The sequence below is a fragment of the Dipteris shenzhenensis genome, chromosome 15, assembly GCF_047967505.1.
Source record: "Dipteris shenzhenensis isolate YYH24624 ecotype China chromosome 15, Dip_SZ_1.0, whole genome shotgun sequence".
Classification (NCBI taxonomy): Eukaryota; Viridiplantae; Streptophyta; class Polypodiopsida; order Gleicheniales; family Dipteridaceae; genus Dipteris; species Dipteris shenzhenensis.
Window position 1 is genome coordinate 5373290 of NC_141610.1, and position 23161 is coordinate 5396450.

General features: G+C 45.3%; 1 protein-coding gene across 1 annotated transcript in view; it reads right to left on the reverse strand.

Annotated features, from left to right (window-relative positions):
- LOC147893243 (FAD/NAD(P)-binding oxidoreductase family protein) overlaps nucleotides 1–23161 on the reverse strand; it is a 160343-nt gene that overhangs the window by 117713 nt on the left and 19469 nt on the right. Inside the window, exons 3-4 of the mRNA XM_087385847.1 lie at nucleotides 22956–23117; nucleotides 11963–12142 (exon numbers count right to left, since the gene is read on the reverse strand). Coding sequence (XP_087241973.1) covers nucleotides 11963–12142; nucleotides 22956–23117 — 342 coding nt within the window. The remainder of the gene's footprint in view (nucleotides 1–11962; nucleotides 12143–22955; nucleotides 23118–23161) is intronic.

Here is a 23161-nt window from a genome sequence, read left to right on the forward strand (position 1 = left end):
GGTGGTGCACCAACCCTCTCAACCAACTAGTGTCAGGAGCGCAGGAGAACACATGGAGCACGGGATTCACTGACCCAGGACAGGCTGGAGTGTTGCGGAAGCCATCAAGGACAGAGCGGGCCACAAACGGTGGAATGGCTAAGGATGGCTAAGGGTGCAAGAAGACATCCAATAGGAAGAAGGTGTGGAGATTGGTAGCGGGGGGTGGAGCAGAGGAGGAGAAGGTGAAGAGGGGGAAAGGGAAAAGGGGGAGGGGGACTATTCTGGCAGGGGCGAGAGGCGTGAGTGAAGGAGTGAGAGGCTAGAGTCAAGAGCTCGCCTCGTGTGTATCTTCTGGGAGTGTATCAATCATCTTGCTTTCTAATGAGTTATGCCACTTCCCATCTCTGCTCGCTACTCTAAAATCTCTTTTCGTTGTGTTCTCCTCCCCTCCTCTCCCTTCACCTGGTACAACGGACCTGTGTCATGTGGTTGAAGTTCTTTGCTGTTCATGTCGAGGGTTGGCTTTCATGATGTTGTTCCGCTTTGGTCTTCTTCTTGCTCACATCACTTCAGCACTTGTACCGCTTGCACATAGTTGACACCATCTACCGCTTGCACATAGTTGACACCATCGACAAGCACTCACCTACGTACCATCAGTGACACTTATGGCACGTCTTACTCGCTTCTCGCACCAGTGGCCCTAGGCCTCCGGTAATACTTCCGGAAGTGTTAGGAAAACCCCCCCCCCTCAGAGAACGAGGCAAAGTGGAGAGGCCCAGAGAAAAAGACAAGGAAAAGGGTAAATCGTATTTCTAGACAACATTTAAGGACCAAATCAACACAAGCAGCAAGAATCAGATAAATAAGTACCACTACATATTGGGATGGCTGCACTTTGCCCACCCACACACTAATGACTCTTTGGGCCCTATGGCCACTCAGACAGTCTTTCTTGATTCTCCCCAATGTGATCCAGCCCCCTCTCCCACTCACACAATGTCTCCTCTCTCCTCCCTGGTAACACCCTACCAAATATCCATGCCATGCCAGCCCTTCACTGGTTTCTCGCCAGCATGTACAATGCCTGCTGTCTGCATGCTGTATGCATATCCTCCACAACAGTCCATGGTTCATTCGGACATCTTGCAACAGGTACAACAGCTGCTCACAAAACTGCACCACATGAAGGATAGAGAGATCAAGCAGCATGAGGGACCAGCTGAGCCCAGCCAGTACAATCACGGATATTTTTCCGATGACGTAAGCCAAGGACAGCATGGGACCAGATGCAGCAAAGAGCCAGAGTGCACAACTCGATAGACCCGACACTGCTGATAAGGAAAAAATGGAAAGACAACCAGGAATTATGTACTTCATCACGTCAGATAGCTGAGACTTCATAGGGATCAGCTGCAATGTGGGCTCGTACATGATGAGCTTATGAACCAGACTCCAGAGTATGTGTCTTTGTAATAGGCACCGAGACAAACCCCCATAAAAACTGACTGAACATAGTTCACACAGACTCAGAGAGAACCAAAGGACTACACAACCCGAGACAACTAGACTTTAGAACTGAACTTTCCTCAACAACTCAGAGAACAGTCAGCCTCAGAATACTACAAACCCACAGCCCACATGAAGGTTATCTTTGGGACTTTTCAAGACATCAACCCACAATCAAGATCCCACAGCCAAGACTCCTAAGCCTCCATCAAGAGCAACAGCTTGTACTCATCATGTACATGCTAAATCTCTATAGCTATAGTCGAGCAAGTGCCTGGCTAAAGGTCACTCTCCTACTCACTCAAAGACACTATCCCCATCTCAGGATCTCCCAGCTCATGTGGTCACCAATCAAGTACTTTCATAAAGCTCCCTCCAAAGCAATACTCTACACAATGATGGCTTCTTAACCAAGTACCAACTACCTGCAACCTTCAAAATGTCCTCTCAATCCCCTGTGTGCTCATGCTGCATTATCAATCAGCCACAATACACACATTATCTTGTCTTCTACAAGACATCGAATATCTTCTTTGGTTGTCCACGATCTCCTTCTGGAATTCTCCTGCAAACCCAAGCTCCATAGTCGTGATGGCCATCCAAGAAGCTCTCTTTCCCTTAGTTTCCTGTTTACCGAGCAAGCTTCTTCCTAGACCTTATGCCTCTACGAACCTCCACACCCGTCACGTACACATAACTATCACCGTAGCTTTCATTGCTCGTCGCAAAACTCACTTTCTTACACACAATGAACCGAGACGCCCAGCCAGCAAAAACTCCCACCGGGCCACCATCTCCCCTGACTCCTCCCTTCTTCTAAAAGATCCCAGACCTCCCTTTCCCTGCGCAATCCTCGACCTCCTTATACTCCAGCAGCTCCTCCTTCACTGAGCTCCCATTGCCTGTGATCCAAAATCCTCCAGCGCACAGTAGTGGCGACACCTCCCCCCAGACAGAAGAGCTCCCAGCCCTGCAATCAAGTCGCCTCCTACCCCGTAGTCGTGAGCTTCCCCGGCTGCTTCATAGCTTCCCTTCGTCGCGAATCCTCCACACAAGCAGCAGCACCTCTGGCCTGCAACCTCCTCCAGCTCTTCTGAGCTCCTCCTCATCCACACAGTCGCAACGCGCGCTCTCTTTCTAGAGTTCTCCAGCTTGTATCATATAGTAGCCTCCTTTCACGTAGCATGCCAGCTCGTCGTCGAGAAGCATCCCTTCATCCATCACGTAACCACCTTTGCATGAGCAGGATGCCTTCCCAATTAGTCCAGCCACCTCAGCCTAATCTGCCACCTCATCAGTGACATTTTACCACTCTCAAGACATTTCCCCCAAATCACATTAAATGCACATTTTGGACCTTTAGTCACACAATTCCCACACACATTAGCATGCACATTAAAGCTTGCATGCAACCCCGTACACACACATGAAAAGCCCTTTGACATGGACACCATAACATATCAAATTCCTGTAACATGCAAGTGCACATTGACTCGGGAAAATATTAAAAAACCCTTCATGACTTGACTTTACATGACCCCAAAAACATTTCGCTTGATCACACACTAGACACCCTTGCTCTGGAAGTCTGGTACAACCACATTGCATTTCATCATGTCCCATGAAGTCCCTGCAAAACATACTTTATTATCTCAAAAAAAGTATACATCAGTCCATCATGCTTGTGAAAGAAAAATCCACGAATGCCAAAAGCCCACACCTACCCTAGATGTGTACAACTATGTGCCTACCCACAGCTATATACAGTGCTCAAAAACTTGATACAGATTTTTTCCTATCATTTTGCCCATCCCCAAGTCTACAGACATTCATGTCTTGCAGATAGAGCTATATAAGATTTGCATTTCTTCAGAGATATCCTCATCCATGAGGTCTTCCGACTTGTCTGGTTTCATCATAGTAGGTCCACAGCCGCCCACACTCATGATCCTATGAAAGTTTTTCTTTAGTCTGAAGCCATTGACTCTATTCTTATGCTGCTGACCATCCAAATCCTCAAGTTGATATGATCCATTTTCGAATTTCTTCGTCACACGAAAAGGTCCATCCCATTTGGTCACAAATTTCTTCTTGAAGGTAGAATCCAGACTACTGTTGTATCTCAAAACTAGATCACCCTCCCCGATTTTCTTATCCCTAAATTTCTTGTTTGCTCTCTTCTGATTCCCCTCTTGAATTAAAGCATAATGTTCCACCGCCGTTTGTCTATCTAGTTGTGCTTCCTGCAAATCCAATAACCGGTTTTGGAAAGTAGAATTTGAATCCTCGTTTATCTTCATTAACATCTGTAATGCAGGAATTTCTACTTCCAAGGGCAATAGAGCTTCTTTCCCGTAAACAAGATGAAATGGTGAAAACTGGGTGCCTTCTTTTATTGCAACTCTGTAAGCCCATAAAGCCCAGTGCAAAGCAAGATCCCACTCCTTCTCATAGGTTCTCATAATCTTTCCCATGATATTAGTACACACACCATTAAATTTTTCGTTCATCCCATTACATTGAGGGTAATAGGGACTTGCATATCTATGTTTAATCTCCAGTTTTCCACATAATAAATCCATCAGTTCACTCCTGAAACCTGGACCTCTATCAGAAAGCAACTCCAATGGCACACCAAATCTACAGCAAATATCCTCATACACAAATTTACATACAGATTTTGCATTGACAGCCCGTACTGCTTGTGCTTCAGTCCATCTTGTCAAATAATCCACAGCTGTCAACATATAACAATTTCCCCTGGCTGTCATGGGTAGAGGACCGATGGCATCTATTTCCCATTTCTCGAAAATATTATAAGCAAGCATGATAGATGTAGGATCCTCTTACTCATCTGCTGACACTGTAGGCATGACCTGCACCAATGTCTTATGTCTCTCTGGAGGGATGGCCACACATATCCTTCTGTAAGTACTTTCCTCAGCATGATTTTGAAAGCAAAATGTCCTCCACGTACTCCCTCATGATTAGCTTGTAGGATATAAAAAACTTCCTCATGCCAGGGAATTCTTCTGAGCACCAGATCAGCCCCTTTCATGTAAAGAACATCATCTATCAGACAATACAGCTTTTAATAAATCTGTATTTTCTTTGTTTCGGAACTTCTTTAGGCACTTTACCAGTTAACAGGAAGCTTTCCTCACAAGCTAATGTCTCCCTTCCTTTGTATAAGGGTTCCTGCACTCCTATTGCATCAACATAGGCTGCTGTAATTTCCTGTGCAGCATCATGTGCATTTGCATTCTTACCTCTTTCAATATGCTGGAGTGTCCAGGCATCCAATTGATTTAACAGTTTCTTCACTGCACTTATCCATCTCTTCAAATGAACATGCTTAACCTTCCAGACACCTAAAATTTGCTTCACAACCAATAGAGCATCTCCCTTAATCATGAGTCTCTTAATCCCCAGATTAATGCATACTTTCAAACCTTCGAAGAGGGCTGCATATTCAGCTTCATTATTACTGCTAGTTAATGCATACTTTCAAACCTTCGAAGAGGGCTGCATATTCAACTTCATTATTACTGCTGGCTTCAAGCTGAATTCCCATAAATGACAACTCCTCTTGTACTTTTATTTAAACTTTTTTTATAAGATCCATCAAAGTGTAAAACAAATGCATCCTCTAGTACTTTTTCTTCATTCATGTCAGTGTTCTTCTCCACATCTTCAACTAAAATAGGTCCTTCCTTATAGGTGAGGAGATCAGCCAAGGAAGCTCTAGTAGAGTTCTCAACCAAGAAGGTAAAAGAGTACTCCTGTAATTCTACTATCCATTTAATCATGCTCCTGGAGATGTTTGTACTATTCAACATATGAGGCAGTAGTGAACATGAGGTGAGAACCACAAAAGGCCTGGACAATAGATAAGACCGAAATCTCCTACAGGTATACAAGAGGCTAGCCAGGACCAATTCAGCCGCTGAATACTTCCTTTCTACTTCACTCTTCACCCTACTGGCATAATAGATTGGCCTCATATATCTGGAACCCTCTCCCTGTTGCAAAAGAATAGCACCAATAGCATCTGGTCCCACAGACGGATTCACATAAAAAGTCCTGGAATAATCTGGTGGCTTTACACTTGAAATATGAGTCAAGGATTCCTTAACTGTCTCAAACACCTCTTCACTCTCTGTCGTCCATTTTAAAGGCTCAGATTTTAACACCTGCTGAAGAGGATACAAAATCTGAGATAACATATGAATAAATCTCGACAGATACTTCACCTTCTGGAGACTACTTGGTATTCTCAGGAGAGGACAGCATAACTAAAGCTTTTACTTTACCTGGATCTGGTGCAATCCCATTCTCAGATACAATATGCCCCAATATTTTAATGCTGGTCCGAGCTAACTGAGTCTTCTTAGGATTTAATTGACCACCATTATTATCAATCTCATAGAATACCCGATCCAGCTTTCCACAGTGCTCCCTTCTTCCACTGTACACACAGATGTCATCAATAAACACTTTCCAAAATTTATCTAGGAAGGGTGATAAAATCAGATCTGAATTCTCCTGATAGTGCGAGGGGCCGTTGGTAACTCCAAAAGGCATTTCCTGTAACAAAAACAGCCCCAGGGGGTAATGAAAGTAGTCTTGATTTGATCTTCCTGGGCTATGGCTATCTGGAAGTACCCTGAATATCTGTCACACAAGCTGTACATTTCATGACCCACCACTTTATCAAGAATATCATCCAGAAAAGGCAGAGGATAGTGGTTTCTCTTTGTCACTGCATTAAGAGGTTTGTAATCAACACGGACTCTCCATTTATCTACACCTTTTGGCACTATGACCACAGGACTTATCCAATCAGAGTGAACTACAGGATAAATTATTCCTGCCTTGAGAAGCTTATCTACCTTTTCCTCTAGCACATCTCTCTGTTCCGAGCTTAATCTCCTTATTTTCAAAAACAGGTTTGGCACCTTCCTTCAGCTCAATCCTCAGAGGCTTCCCTTTAAATCCCCTAATCTCCTCATAAGAGGTGATAAACAAATTGGGGTATTTCTGCAACATCTTCAAATATTCTTCTTTCTCCTCAACATTGAAATCAGGATTCAGTGATTGCTCAATCAACACCTGGGTTGATTCTTGAGAACATTTGGGCTGCATTAAATCCTCGATAACCTCAAACCTATCCACCTCTTCTTCATTGAATCCTGCTGCTCCCACAAAATCCACATGTGAATCCTCATCTACCATCCACCAATGCTATTGTTTCTTCATCACTTTCTGAAGTCACCGAACTCTCATCCTCACTCCTGGTTTCACTTCTCTCTTCCTCTTCACTTGCTGAATCTGAAACTTCAGCCCTGCTTACCATATCGAAATTCAATTTCTTCCCATTCGTATGTACAGAAAAGATTCCTTTCCGCCAATTCTGAATTGCACCTACCTTCCTCAACCACGGCCTTCCAAGAATCAAAGGATAGGCTCCCAACCCCGCAGGCATCACATGACAATCCACTCGACATGAAACACTGAATGCCTCAACCTCCAGACCAGGTACTATCCCTAAAGTCTTTACCTTGGAGTGGTTTGCCATTCTGATGCGATAACTAAAGGAGCGGGATATCTTCAATCCTAATCTCTCCACACAAGCCTGAGTAATCACACAAATCTGTGCACCTCCATATCGAAATTCAATTTCTTCCCATTCGTATGTACAGAAAAGATTCCTTTCCGCCAATTCTGAATTGCACCTACCTTGCTCAACCACGGCCTTCCAAGAATCAAAGGATAGGCTCCCAACCCCGCAGGCATCACATGACAATCCACTCGACATGAAACACTGAATGCCTCAACCTCCAGACCAGGTACTATCCCTAAAGTCTTCACCTTGGAGTGGTTTGCCATTCTGATGCGATAACTAAAGGAGCGGGATATCTTCAATCCTAATCTCTCCACACAAGCCTGAGTAATCACACAAATCTGTGCACCTCCATCTATATAGGCCTCTCCAAAACCCTTTCCTTTATGCCAGGCTTCTACAGCATGTAAAAGACCCGGCAACTCTAAGACAGACATCAGCTTAATTGTACCTTTATGAGAGTTCTTCTTTGTTGGATTTACAGCCCGCCTCCATTCCTTTTTAAGCTTTGGGCATAGACCAATCATTTGAGCAAATGTAATGTCCGGTTTCCTCGCTGAAAGATCTTCCACCAAATCATTATCTCCCTGCTCCTTCCCCATGGGATAATCTGCAATTCTGTACTTCCTTCTGGGCTTCCTGCTCTTCTTCTTTTGGTAGGTCATCATCTCCTCAGACTGCTTCCCCTTCTTTGCACTCGGACCAACCTCCTCTTCTCTATCTCTCTTCCCTAATGGCATGACATCTTTAACTTCCTCCAACTCCAACAAGCCAAATGTAACTGCCTTACCTTTCCCTTTCTCTTCTGTAGTGGCTTTACAGATTCCAGAGATACTAGGTTGACCTGCATCTTTTACTTCTACACTATGATCATTCACCCTATTATTTAACCCTGTTGGCAACCATCACCTCCAGCATGTGCTGTAATGTCCCCACTCTCCACAATTAAAGCACTGGACACAAGGTGCAAATGACCCTTGACCTCGTCCTGCCTGCCACGGGCCTGAATTATTTGAAGAAGGCATGCTGCCTCTGCCATAACCACCCGATGATCTACCTCTTCCCCTACCGTTCATCAAATTCAAACTCAAACTCTTCATAAGCTCCGACATTTCATGAATTTCTTCTTTTATATTCTCCTCCTTCTTGACTTCAGGCTTCTGTATTTCTGGCTTCACATGAGAGAGAATTTCAGGCACATGTTGAACCATTGGCATCTCCTGCATCATTTGTGACAATCTTATATGCTTCCTCTCCTTCTCTTTTGCTACCTTGAGAGCATCCTCATAAGTGACCAGCTCTTTACATTCAATCTTTATCCTTATCTCCGGCTTCAGACCAGCAACAAACCTATCCTTTTTTATAACTCTGGGAGGAACTTCAGGTAATAAGGCCATCTACCATTTATTCCACAACACAGTGAACTTACCGACATACTCATCCACTAACTGAGTCGGTTGTTGCTGCAATAAACATAGCTCTCTCCAAATGCCATCAGGATCTCTAACACACATAAACCTGTCCAGGAAAGCTGTCCTCACCTCTGGATAAGTCGGATTTCTGTGAGCACCCTGATCATCACGCATCCTTGCAAAGAAAGTCTGCAGCCAAGTTCTCGCTTCTCCCAACAGACAAAAGGATAGAATCTGAAGAAGGACTTATGGAGCATTCCTGTCTTTAATAAGAGCTGTGAACTCCAAGCACTCTAAAAATCTCTCTCGGTCTTCATTGGGCAATCTGTGAAATCGCGGAAATTCATGAGCCATCTCTCCTCTTAACTAACTTATCTCAAACACACTTCCAACCAGAAATACCACCCAACCTCTTCTGGGAAGAAAGCAAAAATAATCACTCTACTGAAGAAAGCTTACCCTGCATTTGACTGGCATTCTTCTTCCTAAGAGCAATCACTTTCAAAGCCTTTTGAACCTTAGCACGGAGACATATCACTCGAAGTTCAACATTAAGGCATCTATCTCTCCTGTGTCCACACTCCCCACATAACTCACAATGAATCACTCTCATGCGAGGCTTTGTCTTCATAGTTTCAATCCCTAACCACACAGAAATTCAAGCAACATTCCCCAGCCAATTCTTCTGGGCCATTTTGTCTTGAGTACCCAATCTCAATTCAAAACTCCTCCTATCCGCAGCAGGATTGCCAAAAAAGATGATAAGGAAAAAATGGAAAGACAACTAGGAATTATGTACTTCATCACGTCAGATAACTGAGACTTCATAGGGATCAGCTGCAATGTGGGCTCGTACATGATGAGCTTATGAACCAAACTCCAGAGTATCTGTCTTTGTAATAAGCACCGAGACAAACCCCCATAAAAACTGATTGAACATAGTTCACACAGACTCAGAGAGAACCAAAGGACTACACAACCCGAGACAACTAGACTTTAGAATTGAACTTTCCTCAACAACTCAGAGAACAGTCAGCCTCAGAATACTACAAACCCACAGCCCACATGAAGGTTATCTTTGGGACTTTTCAAGACATCAACCCACAGTCAAGATCCCACAGCCAAGACTCGTAAGCCTCCATCAAGAACAACAGCTCGTACTCATCACGTACATGCTAAATCTCTATAGCTATAGTCGAGCAAGTGCCTGGCTAAAGGTCACTCTCCTAGTCACTCAAAGACACTATCCCCATCTTAGGATCTCCCAGCTCATGTGGTCACCAATCAAGTACTTTCATAAAGCTCCCTCCAAAGCAATACTCTACACAATGATGGCTTCTTAACCAAGTACCAACCGCCTGCAACCTTCAAAATGTCCTCTCAATCCCCTGTGTGCTCATGCTGCGATATCAATCAGCCACAATACACACATTATCTTGTCTTCTACAAGACATCCAATATCTTCTTTGGTTATCCACGATCTTCTTCTGGAATTCTCCTGCAAACCCAAGCTCCATAATCGTGATGGCCTTCCAAGAAGCTCTCTTTCCCTTAGTTTCCTGTTTACTGAGCAAGCTTCTTCCTAGACCTTATGCCTCTACGAACCTCCACACCCGCCACGTACACATAATATCATCGTAGCTTTCATTGCTCGTCGCAAAACTCACTTCTTACACACAATGAACCGAGACGCCCAACCAGCAAAAACTCCCACCGGGCCACCGTCTCCCCTGACTCCTCCCTTCTTCTAAAAGATCCCAGACCTCCCTTTCCCTGCGCAATCCTCGACCTCCTTATACTCCAGCAGCTCCTCCTTCACTGAGCTCCCATTGCCTGTGATCCAAAATCCTCCAGCGCACAGTAGTGGCGACACCTCCCCCCAGACAGAAGAGCTCCCAGCCCTGCAATCGAGTCACCTCCTACCTCGTAGTCGTGAGCTTCCCCGGCTGCTTCATAGCTTCCCTTCGTCACGAATCCTCCACACAAGCAGCAGCATCTCTGGCCTGCAACCTCCTCCAGCTCTTCTGAGCTCCTCCTCATCCACACAGTCGCAATGCGCGCTCTCTTTCTAGAGCTCTCCAGCTCGTATCATATAGTAGCCTCCTTTTACGTAGCATGCCAGCTTGTCGTCGAGAAGCATCCCTTCATCCATCACGTAGCCACCTTTGCATGAGCAGGATGCCTTCCCAATTAGTCCAGCCACCTCAGCCTAATCTGCCACCCCATCAGTGACATTTTACCACTCTCAAGACATTTCCCCAAAATCACATTAAATGCACATTTTGGACCTTTAGTCACACAATTCCCACACACATTAGCATGCACATTAAAGCTTGCATGCAACCCCGTACACACACATGAAAAGCCCTTTCACATGGACACCATAACGTATCAAAGTCCTGTAACATGCAAGTGCACATTGACTCAAGAAAATATTAAAAAACCCTTCATGACTTGACTTTACATGACCCCAAAAACATTTCGCTTAATCACACACTAGACACCCTTGCTTTGGAAGTATGGTACAACCACATTGCATTTCATCATTTCCCATGAAGTCCTGCAAAACATACTTTATACATCAGTCCATCATGCTTGTGAAAGAAAAATCCACAAATGCCAAAAGCCCACACCTACCCTAGATGTGTACAACTATGTGCCTACCCACAGCTATATACAGTGCTCAAAAACTTGATACAGATTTTGTCCTATCACCGCGTGGACACTACATGAGGATGCAGACATACTCTACAAGGTTGTTGATAGCACTTGTCATACAACGTGCTACATCACGGGGACTACAGCAGGTTTGCACTGGCCTCTATCTAATGGAGATGCGGTGCGCCTATTGTGGTAGATTAGACTGCAGGTGGTGACAATGCCACAAGAGACGGACATAGATCAAACACAGCGACATGTCACAGATTTCTATGCATTCAAGTAAATCTCACTCTTTCTGCCCTTCCTCCCTTTTGGCAGTCTCCCCCTTTTTCCCCCACCTTTGAGAGAGGTTTCTTCATTGTCCAATCCTCTTCCCTGCGTTCATTTATTCCTGTTGTTTCTGTTTGACATTTATCTTTTTTCTGTCTTTCCTCATCCTTTAACCTCGCTCAACAGTACTATGGTGCAATTGACCATGTCTAACCATCCCTCTTGTCCCAGTTATTTACCTCTTCCTCCTTCGCCTTTGTCCTTTGTCCCTATCAGTAAGCTAACAAGGAGAGGTTGCCCACATTAGTTTTCTATGTCTCCATTTTGTATAGCTACACAAGAGAGCTGAAGCCTGTTGACCTAAGAGGCATCCTAGTTCAGACTTCTAATGCATGCTTTGCATGCTTGAGAGTCAGAAGAGACTTCAAAAACATGTTTAACACTTGAATAAAATCACCCACTAAAACAAAATAAACAAAATTTGCAGGCTCCAAGCAGAACTCACACCATCTCCTTTTGGCCCAATACAGCCGATTTCTTTAACAGCTTGCTCCAAAATGATGTTCTGGAAAAACCATTATATAATTTGCCGATGACACAGTCCAAATCCCTTCCAGCTTCTGGGGGTACTGCATCCATAAGTGGTTCCATGAGCTGACAAAACTGTTCCAGCTTTTGTTCATATCTGCATGAAATCAACGCAGGTTAGCAAATATTGCCATAAAAGCACTCTCACAAATTGAAAATCATGTGGAGGCAGCCAAAATAAAAAGTTAGGAAGAAAGTACAGAAAAAAAAAACTAAAAGTTCAGGATTAAAATTACACCAGTAAAACACGATTTATGAAAATGGGAAGGTAAAAATTCCTATTACAAAAAGGAAAACTGTTTATCTTATCACAGCACCCAAGCAACAAAATTCAAATCGACAGCAAATCGCAAAGAAGACAGACATGAGAAAGGGGCACATAGGGAGGAAAAAAAAAAGGGGTGGGAGAGCGGGGCGGGGGCCCGGGGTGTGCAACCAAATGCAAATGATTTCGAGAACCCTTTTTTGGTAGCTTTTTGTTCCTATTAGTCCTCGTGATGCTGTGGAACCTCAGTAATTACACTTTCCTCCGTCTCATTCAACTGTGATAATGTTGTTTGCAAGTAATTTTCAGCTTTTCTTCTTCATCACGGGGATAAGGCGCGTTTTCTCCTTCTGCCCCTTCCGGGTTGTTCCAATTATTGGATATGATCCCGAGAGCCAAATGGAGATGAATACCACACATGGGAGTAGCGAAGAGGCTTCCTATAGGAGTGGCAAACCAATTTAGGGGTTTGGGAGGGCGGAGGGGGGGGGGGGGGGTTTCGCAGGGGGAGAGACAAAGAGACCAAGAGACACATGTTCATTAACATCTGCAGAAGACCAAACAGGCCTATCAGACCAAGTCAAACTACATCATACAGAAAAGCACCTCTAAGGTACCTAGAAGTTTCTAGCACACCTCTAAGAATCTAAAGTCAAAACTAGAACTGAAAGTAGAAGTAGGAATATACTCCATGTTTAGGGAATTATTCTTGTCATGTGTCGTCCATGAGTAATCTGAGCTCCATGCAGCCCCATTGGGGCCCTACTCTCTCCATGGGGCGTAGTTGTGGGCATGGCCACGGATGGGCCAAGAGCTTATTGAGCCTGTTTTCGATCTCCTGACCTGCCATCCCTTAAGGGTAGGCTCAAGGTCCCAAGCTCAACAACTTCTAGTCAATGTAGGCTCCTTTCCCGAGAAGAAGTTTGTGATCTCTTGCTGTCAGGATCCGTCTCCAAACATCAGGCCTCATGCGCCCAGATTCTAATCTGGTGACATCATGAAGAAACTGTAGCACCTTGCTGGTCAGAGTACTCAATGATCCAGCTATCCAAGTAGCCATGAGTAAACAGATAATGGTATCGCCCCCCTCAAATCGATATCTCCAAGGAAACCTCTGTCCACCTCATCAGTCACGACATATTGTTAAAGAGGCATCTGTCTGTGAAAGTCTTTCTGCAACTTTGTAAGATGTCATTCAAAGTACCCCCTCTTCCCTTAGATCATGTAGGAGAGGACCATGACCCGTAACCTCTTGAAGACTGCCCATTCATCATCTCTGAGCTATACCACCCAAAAAAAGATCCTGTGTTGCTCATCAAACTAGAGAGTCTCAAGGACTGGAAACAATGTCGCTCCAATCTTGCCAGTGTTTGATCCTCTATTAGGACATGAGTTGTGATAAGGTGTGAAATCAGACATTTACACTCAGATTCATTGTGCAGTCATTTGATTCAGCCAGATTTGGGGTTCTATTGCATGATTTCACAGTTAAGAACACAGGAAATGATGCGTTTGGAATGCTTGCAACATTTCTGGTCACTGAGGAATTCTGGACGATAGTTTCTGGCGACCAGACACGCCTTGTCTCACCAGCAACTAAGCCCGCCACAGCTGTACCTCGGAGAGTGATACAGCAGATAGTGATGCTGCATCTGCTGTAACAGCAGCTCTTACAACACCAAAGCAAGCTCATCGGGATGGCACAGATGCAAATGCATTGATTACAATGTTAGTAAAAAGGGAAGTATCCCTCACATTGGATCATGCCAAACTGCATGGAATGCACTTGGAGGTGCATATGCACAATTAAGCGTGCGTAGCATATCTACAAAGGCAGCTTGAGTCCTTACAGATGCAGGAAGGAGATTCTATGGATGAGTTCCTTACAAAGATTTCAGGGAGCAGTAAGCCATTGTGGATGGAGTTTATGCCGACAGTTCATTGGTGCCCACTGTTCTTAAGCTTTGCCTGACAATTGTCAGAGCTTTGCCTCTACCATCAAGCTCATGATGAGAGTAACCCAAATGACCTTACATTTGATGAGCTGGTTTCCATGGTCTTATAGGAAGAGCAGCCTAGGCAACCAGGTCAGCGTTGCATGTGGGGGATCAAGCATTTGCTGCCAATCCGAGAGGCAAGGGTAGAGCCTCATCACATGGGGGCAGCAAGCCCAAGAGTCATGCAGCCCATTCCTCTAGCAAGGATGCCTAGAAAAGAGTGAGAAACCCAAAACGAAAGGCAAATGCAATGACTGTCATAAGCCTAGTCACTACAACAGTAAGTGCAGGAAGAGGCTTGAGAAGGAGAAGAAGAAGGAAGCCCATCAGCATCTAGTGGTGAAAAGATGGAATCAACAAACGCAGCACATGATGATTGGGCTTTCATCGTGGAATGCAGCTATGGTCCTTCTATTCATGATTTAAGCCTTTCAGTTTCAGATTCATTTGTCTGGGGATTTTGATAGTCATGCTAGCAAGCACATACCTTCACAGCACGACTTGTTTGTTTCTCTTGGGGATGCTCTACTGAAGCCTATCACAGAGGCGTGTGGCGGAGAGGAGTTTCCTACAGAGGGTGCAGCAAAACAGAGCCTTGTTTTGATACCTTGTTTCTAGAGGTGTTGGTACATATGTTTGCAATTTTCTGTATTTTTGGCTATATATTTGAGATCTGAATTGCTCTCTGACATGTAGGTGAAGCACATGTATTTGAGTTGTGTTCCGCATTAATATTTGTGGTAACTTTATCTTGCCTTTTCAGATGAACTACCAAAGTTTAAATGATCAAAGCAAGCATCTGAGTGGTAGTAATTAAGCATGCATTATGTGCCAATATCTCATATTTGTCCAGCATATAAAGGCCATGGCCTAGTGTCCTGAAGTAAGAATTGGTGTCACAATCACTCACATCATGAACCATGACGTGTCATCAACAAATTTCACAACCATGCCTGCCTTGGCAATGGCTGAAACTTACAACAGGTTCTTCTTTATTCCAGGCACATATAGGAGTTGTTTGCACATGTAACAGTTTCGGGAGGCTGAACTGGCCAGCTTGGGCCAGGCCTATAAATAGGCCCATGTGCCCAGCACATGGGCTGCTGATGCAGTCCGTAGGCCCCGCCTCTCAATGACACAACTGTGGGATGATCCTCATGCGTCGAATGAGGTGTTCCATTTGCTCCCTGGGAAGCACCTTCGTGAAGACATCTGAGATGTCGTCATTGGTCGGGCAGTACATCAACTCTATGACTTCTTTGTCGATGAGTTCTCGAACAAAGTGGTAGTGGACCTCGATGTGCTTCGTCCGTGCGTGAAACACGGGGCTGTTGGCGATCGCTATGCAACTCTGGTTGTCGCACATAACCACCGTCGCATCTTCTTGGGCCACATTCATGTCCTCCAAGATCCACTTGAGCAACAATGCTTCACATGCCGCAGTACAAGCAGCCCTATACTCTGTCTCTGTAGATGAAAGAGCGACAGTAGGTTGTTTCTTACTCAGCCATGACACAGCTTTTGATGAGAGTAAGAAACAATATCCAGAGGTCGATCTCCGGGTATCAATGTCACCTGCCCAATCACTATCACAGAAACCTCCCAACTCAATGCCTCTCGTATAAGTGATGCCGTAGGTGCAGGTACCCTTCAAGTACCTTAGCACCTTCATACCTGCGTCCCAATGGGCCTTCTTGGGTGTGGCGGAGAACTGACAGAGCAATCCAACTGCGTAGGAAATATCCGGTCAGGTATTGGTAAGGAAAAGCAAACTCCCCACTGAGGCACCCCATGCACCGAGCAAGGGGAAACGAGCCACAACAAGAACGAGCAAGGGGAAACATAATTAGCATCACACATTCTAACCTCTCAAATGCAAAACAAGGCCACCACAAAATGCATTCTAACTTAAACATGTATGCATTGCAATGGACATAAAATGCATGACATAGAAAAGAGACTTTGTAGTCTAGAATAGCAACATTCGAATGAGAGTGAGTTGAGTTGCATGGAAAAGAGATTTATACTTAGGTCTTAGCCATATCTACGGTTTATGTGAAGACATTAAATTTATGTACATAAATTCCAAACACCTTTATGTGTATATATCAATTTCTCAATATACCACATTTAAGAGATTTTACTCTCTTTCAACAAAAACAAAACTTTTGATACATATATAATTTGTCATTTTAGACACCAAATATGAGCTCAAAAGGCCCCAAAACCCTAAAAACGAATGTAAACACAAGTACCTGCCGATGCATTTTAAACATTTGAGATATTTTACTCCCTCTCAAAAAAAACAAAACTTTTGATACATATATAATTTATCATTTTAGACACCGAATATGAGCTCAAAAGGGCCCAAAACCCTAAAAACAACTGTAAACACAACTACGTTTTGATGCATTTTTAAAAAACCCATCTGACAAAAAAGCACATCCCGTAGGGTGCCAAAGTAGGCCGCGCCGCCGCAGCCTACTTTGGGACCGTGCAGGATGTGCTTTTTTGCCAGATGAGGTTTTTTTTAATGCATTGGAAGGTACTTGTGTTTACAGTCGTTTTTAGGGTAAAAAAAGCACATCCTGCAGGGTCCCAAAGTAGGCCGCACCGCCACACAAGTACCTTCCAAGGCGTTTAAAAAAACCTCATCTGGCAAAAAAGCACATCTTGCAGGGTCCCAAAGTAGGCCTTTTTGCCAGATGAGGTTTTTTTTAACGCATCGAAAGGTACTTGTATGGCGGCGCGGCCTACTTTGGGACCTTGCAGGATGTGCCCCTGCAAGATGTGCTTGGCCTACTTTGGGACCCTGCAAGATGTACTTTTTTGCCAGATGAGGGTTTTTTTAACGCATCGGAAGGTACTTTTGTTTACAATCGTTTTTAGGGTTTTGGGGCCTTTTGAGCTCATTTCCGATGTTAAAAATGACAAATTATGTATGTATCACATTTTGTGGTGTTTTCAAAGAAATTAGAGCTTCCAATGGTTTTATGTGACGATTACTAGACATTTATTGATTTTTTAAGTAATTTCTTATTTAAATATCAATGGATTCATTAGAGGCATCAAGGTACCACATCAATGCATGGGATTATTTTTTGTCTTTTATTAGTAATCATGAAACGAATTTTTGTTTCCCAATTACTCGGTCTAGACTTTGGCTCGTTTTCGGTTGCTCGTGAAATGGGGATCCTCCTCCCCGCCAAGCATCGATACAGTGATGAATCAACCAACTAAGATGGATCACGCACACTCAGCTTCAAACCAGTTTCCATGGGAGTCACTGCTGCTTTGCAATTTTCCATCTGAAAGCATTTGAGCAGTTCCCTGCAATATTTCTCCTATGAAATAAAGATACTGCTCTTTCCCTGCTTCACCTCAATCCCAAGAAAGTAGTGAAGTATGCCTAAGTCAGTCATCTCGAACTCCTCCATGAGAAGTCTCTAGACCTGAGCAATCTTCTTTGTATGATCCCCAGTAATGATGAGGTCATCCACATATAATATCAATACCAACCGCAAATCCAACTCTGTGTCGAGATAAAGATTTGCCTCTGATGGACTCCGTTGAAGCCCGATCTTCTGAAAGAAAACATCTATCTGCTAGTACCAAGCTCTTGGAACCTGTTTCAGCCCGTATAAGGCCTTCTTCAGTTTACAGACTTTTGATGGGGATCCTTGAATCTGAAATCCTAGTGGCTGTGCCACATATACCTCCTCCTCCAAGGTACCATTCAAAAATGCAGACTTGACGTCCATCTGAAAAATAGGCCAATTGTGATGAGCAGCCAAGGCAATGACTGCCCGAATAGTCACCATCCTAGCTGTGGGGGCGAAGGTCTCGTCAAAGTCAAGTCCTTTTGACTGTGCATAGCCTTTCACCACCAATCTTGATGGGTGGACGTGGCAAAACGGGAGCCCGCAAAGGCAACCGTTTCAGCCGCCATACAGGAGCAGCAGTAGAGGGCTTTGAAGGCCCTCAACATCCGGATACGAGGGATCACGCGAGACAGCACCAACACCACTACGACGCCCATGGAGGAGGCGATCACCTTTGTGACCACCACCATGGGGATCCCTGACCATGGCATAGAGGGAGCATGGCGTGTTGGGAGAGATCCCAACCAAGAGCAGCCCCTAGTCATTCGCTTCAGAGATTCACATGCTCGACTAGCGACACTCCGACGCCGAGCCTCTCTACGAGAGCATCCCACCCTGTCCATGGACGAGGATTTGACACCACTACAGATTGAGGGGCGATGAGTTCTTCTACAGCAGTGGGATGTTGCCCACAAGGAGGGGAAATGGGCCGTGGTCTGAGATGGTAGGTTCTTGACCGGCACCCGGACCGGCTCCCACCCGTACCCCCTAGGGGGACGGGCTATGAGACTCAGGTTTCCGAGACCCTAGACTGCACCATTTGGAACTGTAATGGTACCTTATGGTCACACCCAGGGAACTTCTCGGAGTCTTATACAGGACAAGACATAGTCTTTTACACGAAGACACACCAGTGCCCAGAGCGTCCACTACCGATAGTCAGTGGCGACACATGAGAGTCAGCCTTCAGGGATGAGACGAGGGATACAAGAGGAGTCCAAGGATCAGGCGGGGTTGCAGTATTGTACAGGTCTTCCCTCGCTGGAGCCATCTCCATTGAGAGGAAGGACGCACACTCCCGATTCATGTGGATCTGGATCCGACGCACAGACACCCGTGACCTTTTCATAGCAATATGCTACTTCCTGCCAAACACATCCCACTTCGCCAGAGTGGCACGAGAAGAGGGTGAGACATCGCCATATGCACCCTTACATTAGGATATCCCAGACCTTTCAGCCCACGGGGAAGTTCTCCTTGTTGGGGACTTCAATGCCAGGACGAGTACACGACAGGCACCACTCCTGGACTTCCGAGATGACTCTATCATGCTGCCAGACATGGACCTAGACGGAGCAGGTATGACCAGGACCTCATCGGACCGACAAGGTCCTGGACCGACACGGGCCTGTTACACCATATGGACATGCGCTCCTTGATTTGGGTAGGATGCATGATCTCATCATCTACAACGGGCTCGACCTATGGCCCTCCTCAGGTGGTTTTACTTGCTTCCCACACGGGGGGGGCACTAGTGTAGTAGATTACATCATGGGATCCCCTACCTTCACTTCATGTATCACCGACTTCACTGTAGCACCACTCCCTCTAGGAGCTCATCACACATACCTATTCTTCACTGTCGCCACCCCACGCTTAGCCACACCACACACACCACATAGGAAGCACGACACCTACCACGACATACACTTTGATCACAACCTCTCACCGGCCTACTCTGGACGCCTAAACAGACTCCTAACCTACATCGATCACATACCACTCATAGAGGACCGTGCTAACCTGATTAGTCGCACACTCCACGAGGCTGCCCTTCAAATCTTTCCCCACACCACACGGTCCACTAGACCACCACCTCTTGGTTCTGTACCCTGCAACAATTGGCACAAATAAAAGAGAGTACCACGAACCTACGAATGAATTTATCGACATTGGGCCGCAAATGTCGGTGTGAACCAACTCGAGCGGCTTCTTCGCCCATGATGAGGCCTCCCTTCCACGCAAGCCTTACAAACACAATCATTGCTTGCAATCGGTGGAAGTCCATCCACCATCTTTGTCTTCTATATCTTGACGAGAGTGCCATAGTTGATGTGACCACAATTTGGATCTGCCATGGTCCCCGTGCACCAACAAAGCGTTGAGTTGATATAGCCCATGCTCCTCGACACCTTGAGCCACCACCTGTCCGTTTGCCTTGGATGTGACAGTGACTTTGCCGTTGTCGAATAAGACCGACATATTGTGCTTGTCCATCTGACTGATAAACAAAAAGTTCTTGCACAAGGTCAGTACACCGGAAATCACCTCCTCGTTTCTTGCAGTCATGATGAATGGAATACTACCAACACCCTTCACAAGGCATGACCGGTTATCCCCCACAGTGACCTTGGAATCGGGATGTGTACCTTCCATGGTTTTGAACCACTCCGTGTCGGACATGTGCTTTGAAGCTCCACTGTCCACATACCAACCTTCCTCTCCTTCACCGACTGCATAAGCGGAGCAATACTCAGTGATGATGAAGAGAGTGCCGGTCGTGACGTTTGCTGATTCGGTCTTTGGCTCCTCCTTGGACTTGGACTCCTTCTTGAGATCCGCCTTCTTCTTGCGGCACTCTTTAGCAGAATGACCAAGCTTCTCACAGTAGAAGCACTTCATCTGCCTCTTTTTCTCTGCATCCTCAGTCTTGCTTTTGTTCTTGAAGTCTTTGAACTTACCCTTGCCGGGCTTGTCCCTTGCAACGAGAGCCTTCTTGTCCGATTGAATAAATAGTTTTTCCCGAGCCTCTTTCTGCAATAGTAAAGAGCCAAGCTCCTCGAAGGTGAGAGGCTTGGTCCTCTGTCCTACCGTGACCGTAGTCACAAGACTCTTAAAACTGTGAGGTAGCTTGTGTAATGTTAGCAATGCTAGATGACTTGAGTCTACCTTCTGACCAACTGCCACGAGTTGGTCCCTTACCACCTTGACTTTTGTCAGATGGTCATGAACATTGTCCACCTCATTCATGTCTAGATTGTACAGTTGATGTTGGAGCATCAGAATACGAGATGTGTTGTTTGTTCCATACAGATCCTTCAGAATAGCCCATGTCTCTATAGACGTCTTGGCCATCTGGATGTGCGGAAGAACAGATTCCGCCGTGGTCCCAATGATTAATGCTAGGGAGTGGGCATCTCTTTCTTCCCAATTCTCAAGCTCTTCTCCATCTACTGGAATGAGAATCTTCCCCTTGTTGTCCAGTATATCTTCCGGCTTTGCCTCCACCCCCGTTGTCAACTTCCACAACTTCCGAGCCACTAAATGGCTCTGGTAGTTCGACCCGTCTAGCTTCCCTGACTCCCCGAAGTTCGGGATGGTGAATGAGAGAAATCTAGAGGAGGAGGAAGGAAGAGAAGGGGCTGAAGAGGCAAACAGTAGAATCCTTGTCCTCCATCCTTGCTGTAATAGAGAACAGCAAACTGAAAACTGAATTTGCAGTGGAGAACTTGACCACGCAGCAAACCTGAGTGTCGATTGGAGTCGCCTACTTGCTGAGGTACTCCGTTCTAGAGCTGTAAACCTTGCTCTGATACCATGTTGGAAATAGAGGATAGAATCACTCGCACCTCACTCCCGATCCAGCTCATACAACACTCAAAGAGACGGAGAGAGAGAGAGAGAGCAAAAACTCAGATATATTCCTCCAGAATACTGGGCAGACAAAAGCTCAAAAGATGAGCGTGCACAACAGCCAACAGAAGCTGTCCAAAATGCTGAGCCTACTCCTCTCCCTGCACGCTTGCTTGTGCAAGGCTTATCTGTGCAGGTGATGATAAATGAGGGGGGGAGAGGGGGCCTTTAATAGGCCCATTGCTGGGCTGAAGAAAACCGACCAGCACCAGCAGGGGGTCGGCCCCCTGCTTGCAGCACCGACTTTATGAGCCCCTCCACCGACCAGGCTGGTCGGCCTTTGGAGGCTGAACTGGCCGGCTTGGGCCCATGTGCCCAGCACATGGGCTGCTGATGCAGTCCGTAGGCCCCGCCAACATCTGCTCCATGAGTCGCCTAGAAAGCCGTGCCACTCTTCCTCCCTGCGCAGGCTCCAGACAGGTGGGTTCTCTGCCCTTTTCTTCCCCTACCCCCCTATAGTCTCCTGCCCCCTTGTCCCCTCAAATCAGGGGCTCACAGGTGGGGCAATGACTTTTCCAACACCATTGTTGTGGGTATGTGACCCTCTATCTATGGCAAGCTCAAAAGCACCTAGCTGCCACCAGTCTAAAGATGCTCGTGGGCCTTTGGCTGTCACCAGTCTCCTAAATGCATCTATGTGCACCCCTTTAGTAGTCGGACCTACATGATGGAGGAGATCTCACCCACGTGTATGATAGCCGTGGCGGTGTTGTGCACTGGTAGATGAGGATATACATGCACATAGCCAATCATGCTACCCTGATACATGGACGTATGCAGACCATCACACTTACACAAAAGTGTCTAGGCCAAATGGATTCCATCTAAAACATAATAAGAAGTTTTTACATGTTCATCATGATGAATAATAGTACATAGTACAGCATGCTTACTACAACCTCAAAGAACATCAACCACAAAGACCAAATAAGAACCTAAGAGTGCTAACATCCATAATTATGACTCTGGAATGCAGGTAAACAAATCTAAAAGAGAATCCAGTAGGACATTTGTAAGCCACATAAGCATTACCGTTTTTAGGATGAATCAAGTACTGAAAGTTATCATCTAAATCAATTGTCTCTAGCTACTTGGACAATAAATCTGATAAAAGGATGTCCTCCAGCAAAACCTTTGACGTAATCAACAACCTGATATCCGAAAGCAAACTCCTCGCCTTAGCATGCAAGCATATGACAGTAAGTGGATGCAAAACTACAATAATTTTTTTTTTAAAAGAATGGGATAGCTTTTTTCTTTTTGGGGGGGTTTACATATAGAGATGATAGGCACATGAGGCAGTTCCTATTTTCTCTTCACAAAGCATATGAAGCAATGCTGAAATAGCCTTACAGTGGATAAGAAGTTGCATCTCGTTTTGAGAATTTTGAAATTTCTGCCTGATTGAAAAGAGCATCAGGACCCATTAGAAGGTACTGACCACCAATGGTAGGAGTAAAAGAAGAAGGATTCCTTGGCAGCAGCTTCAGACCATGTCTATGCAATTCAAGATCCCTGTAAATTGGGGGAAATTTTTATAAAAGGAAATATCAATCATT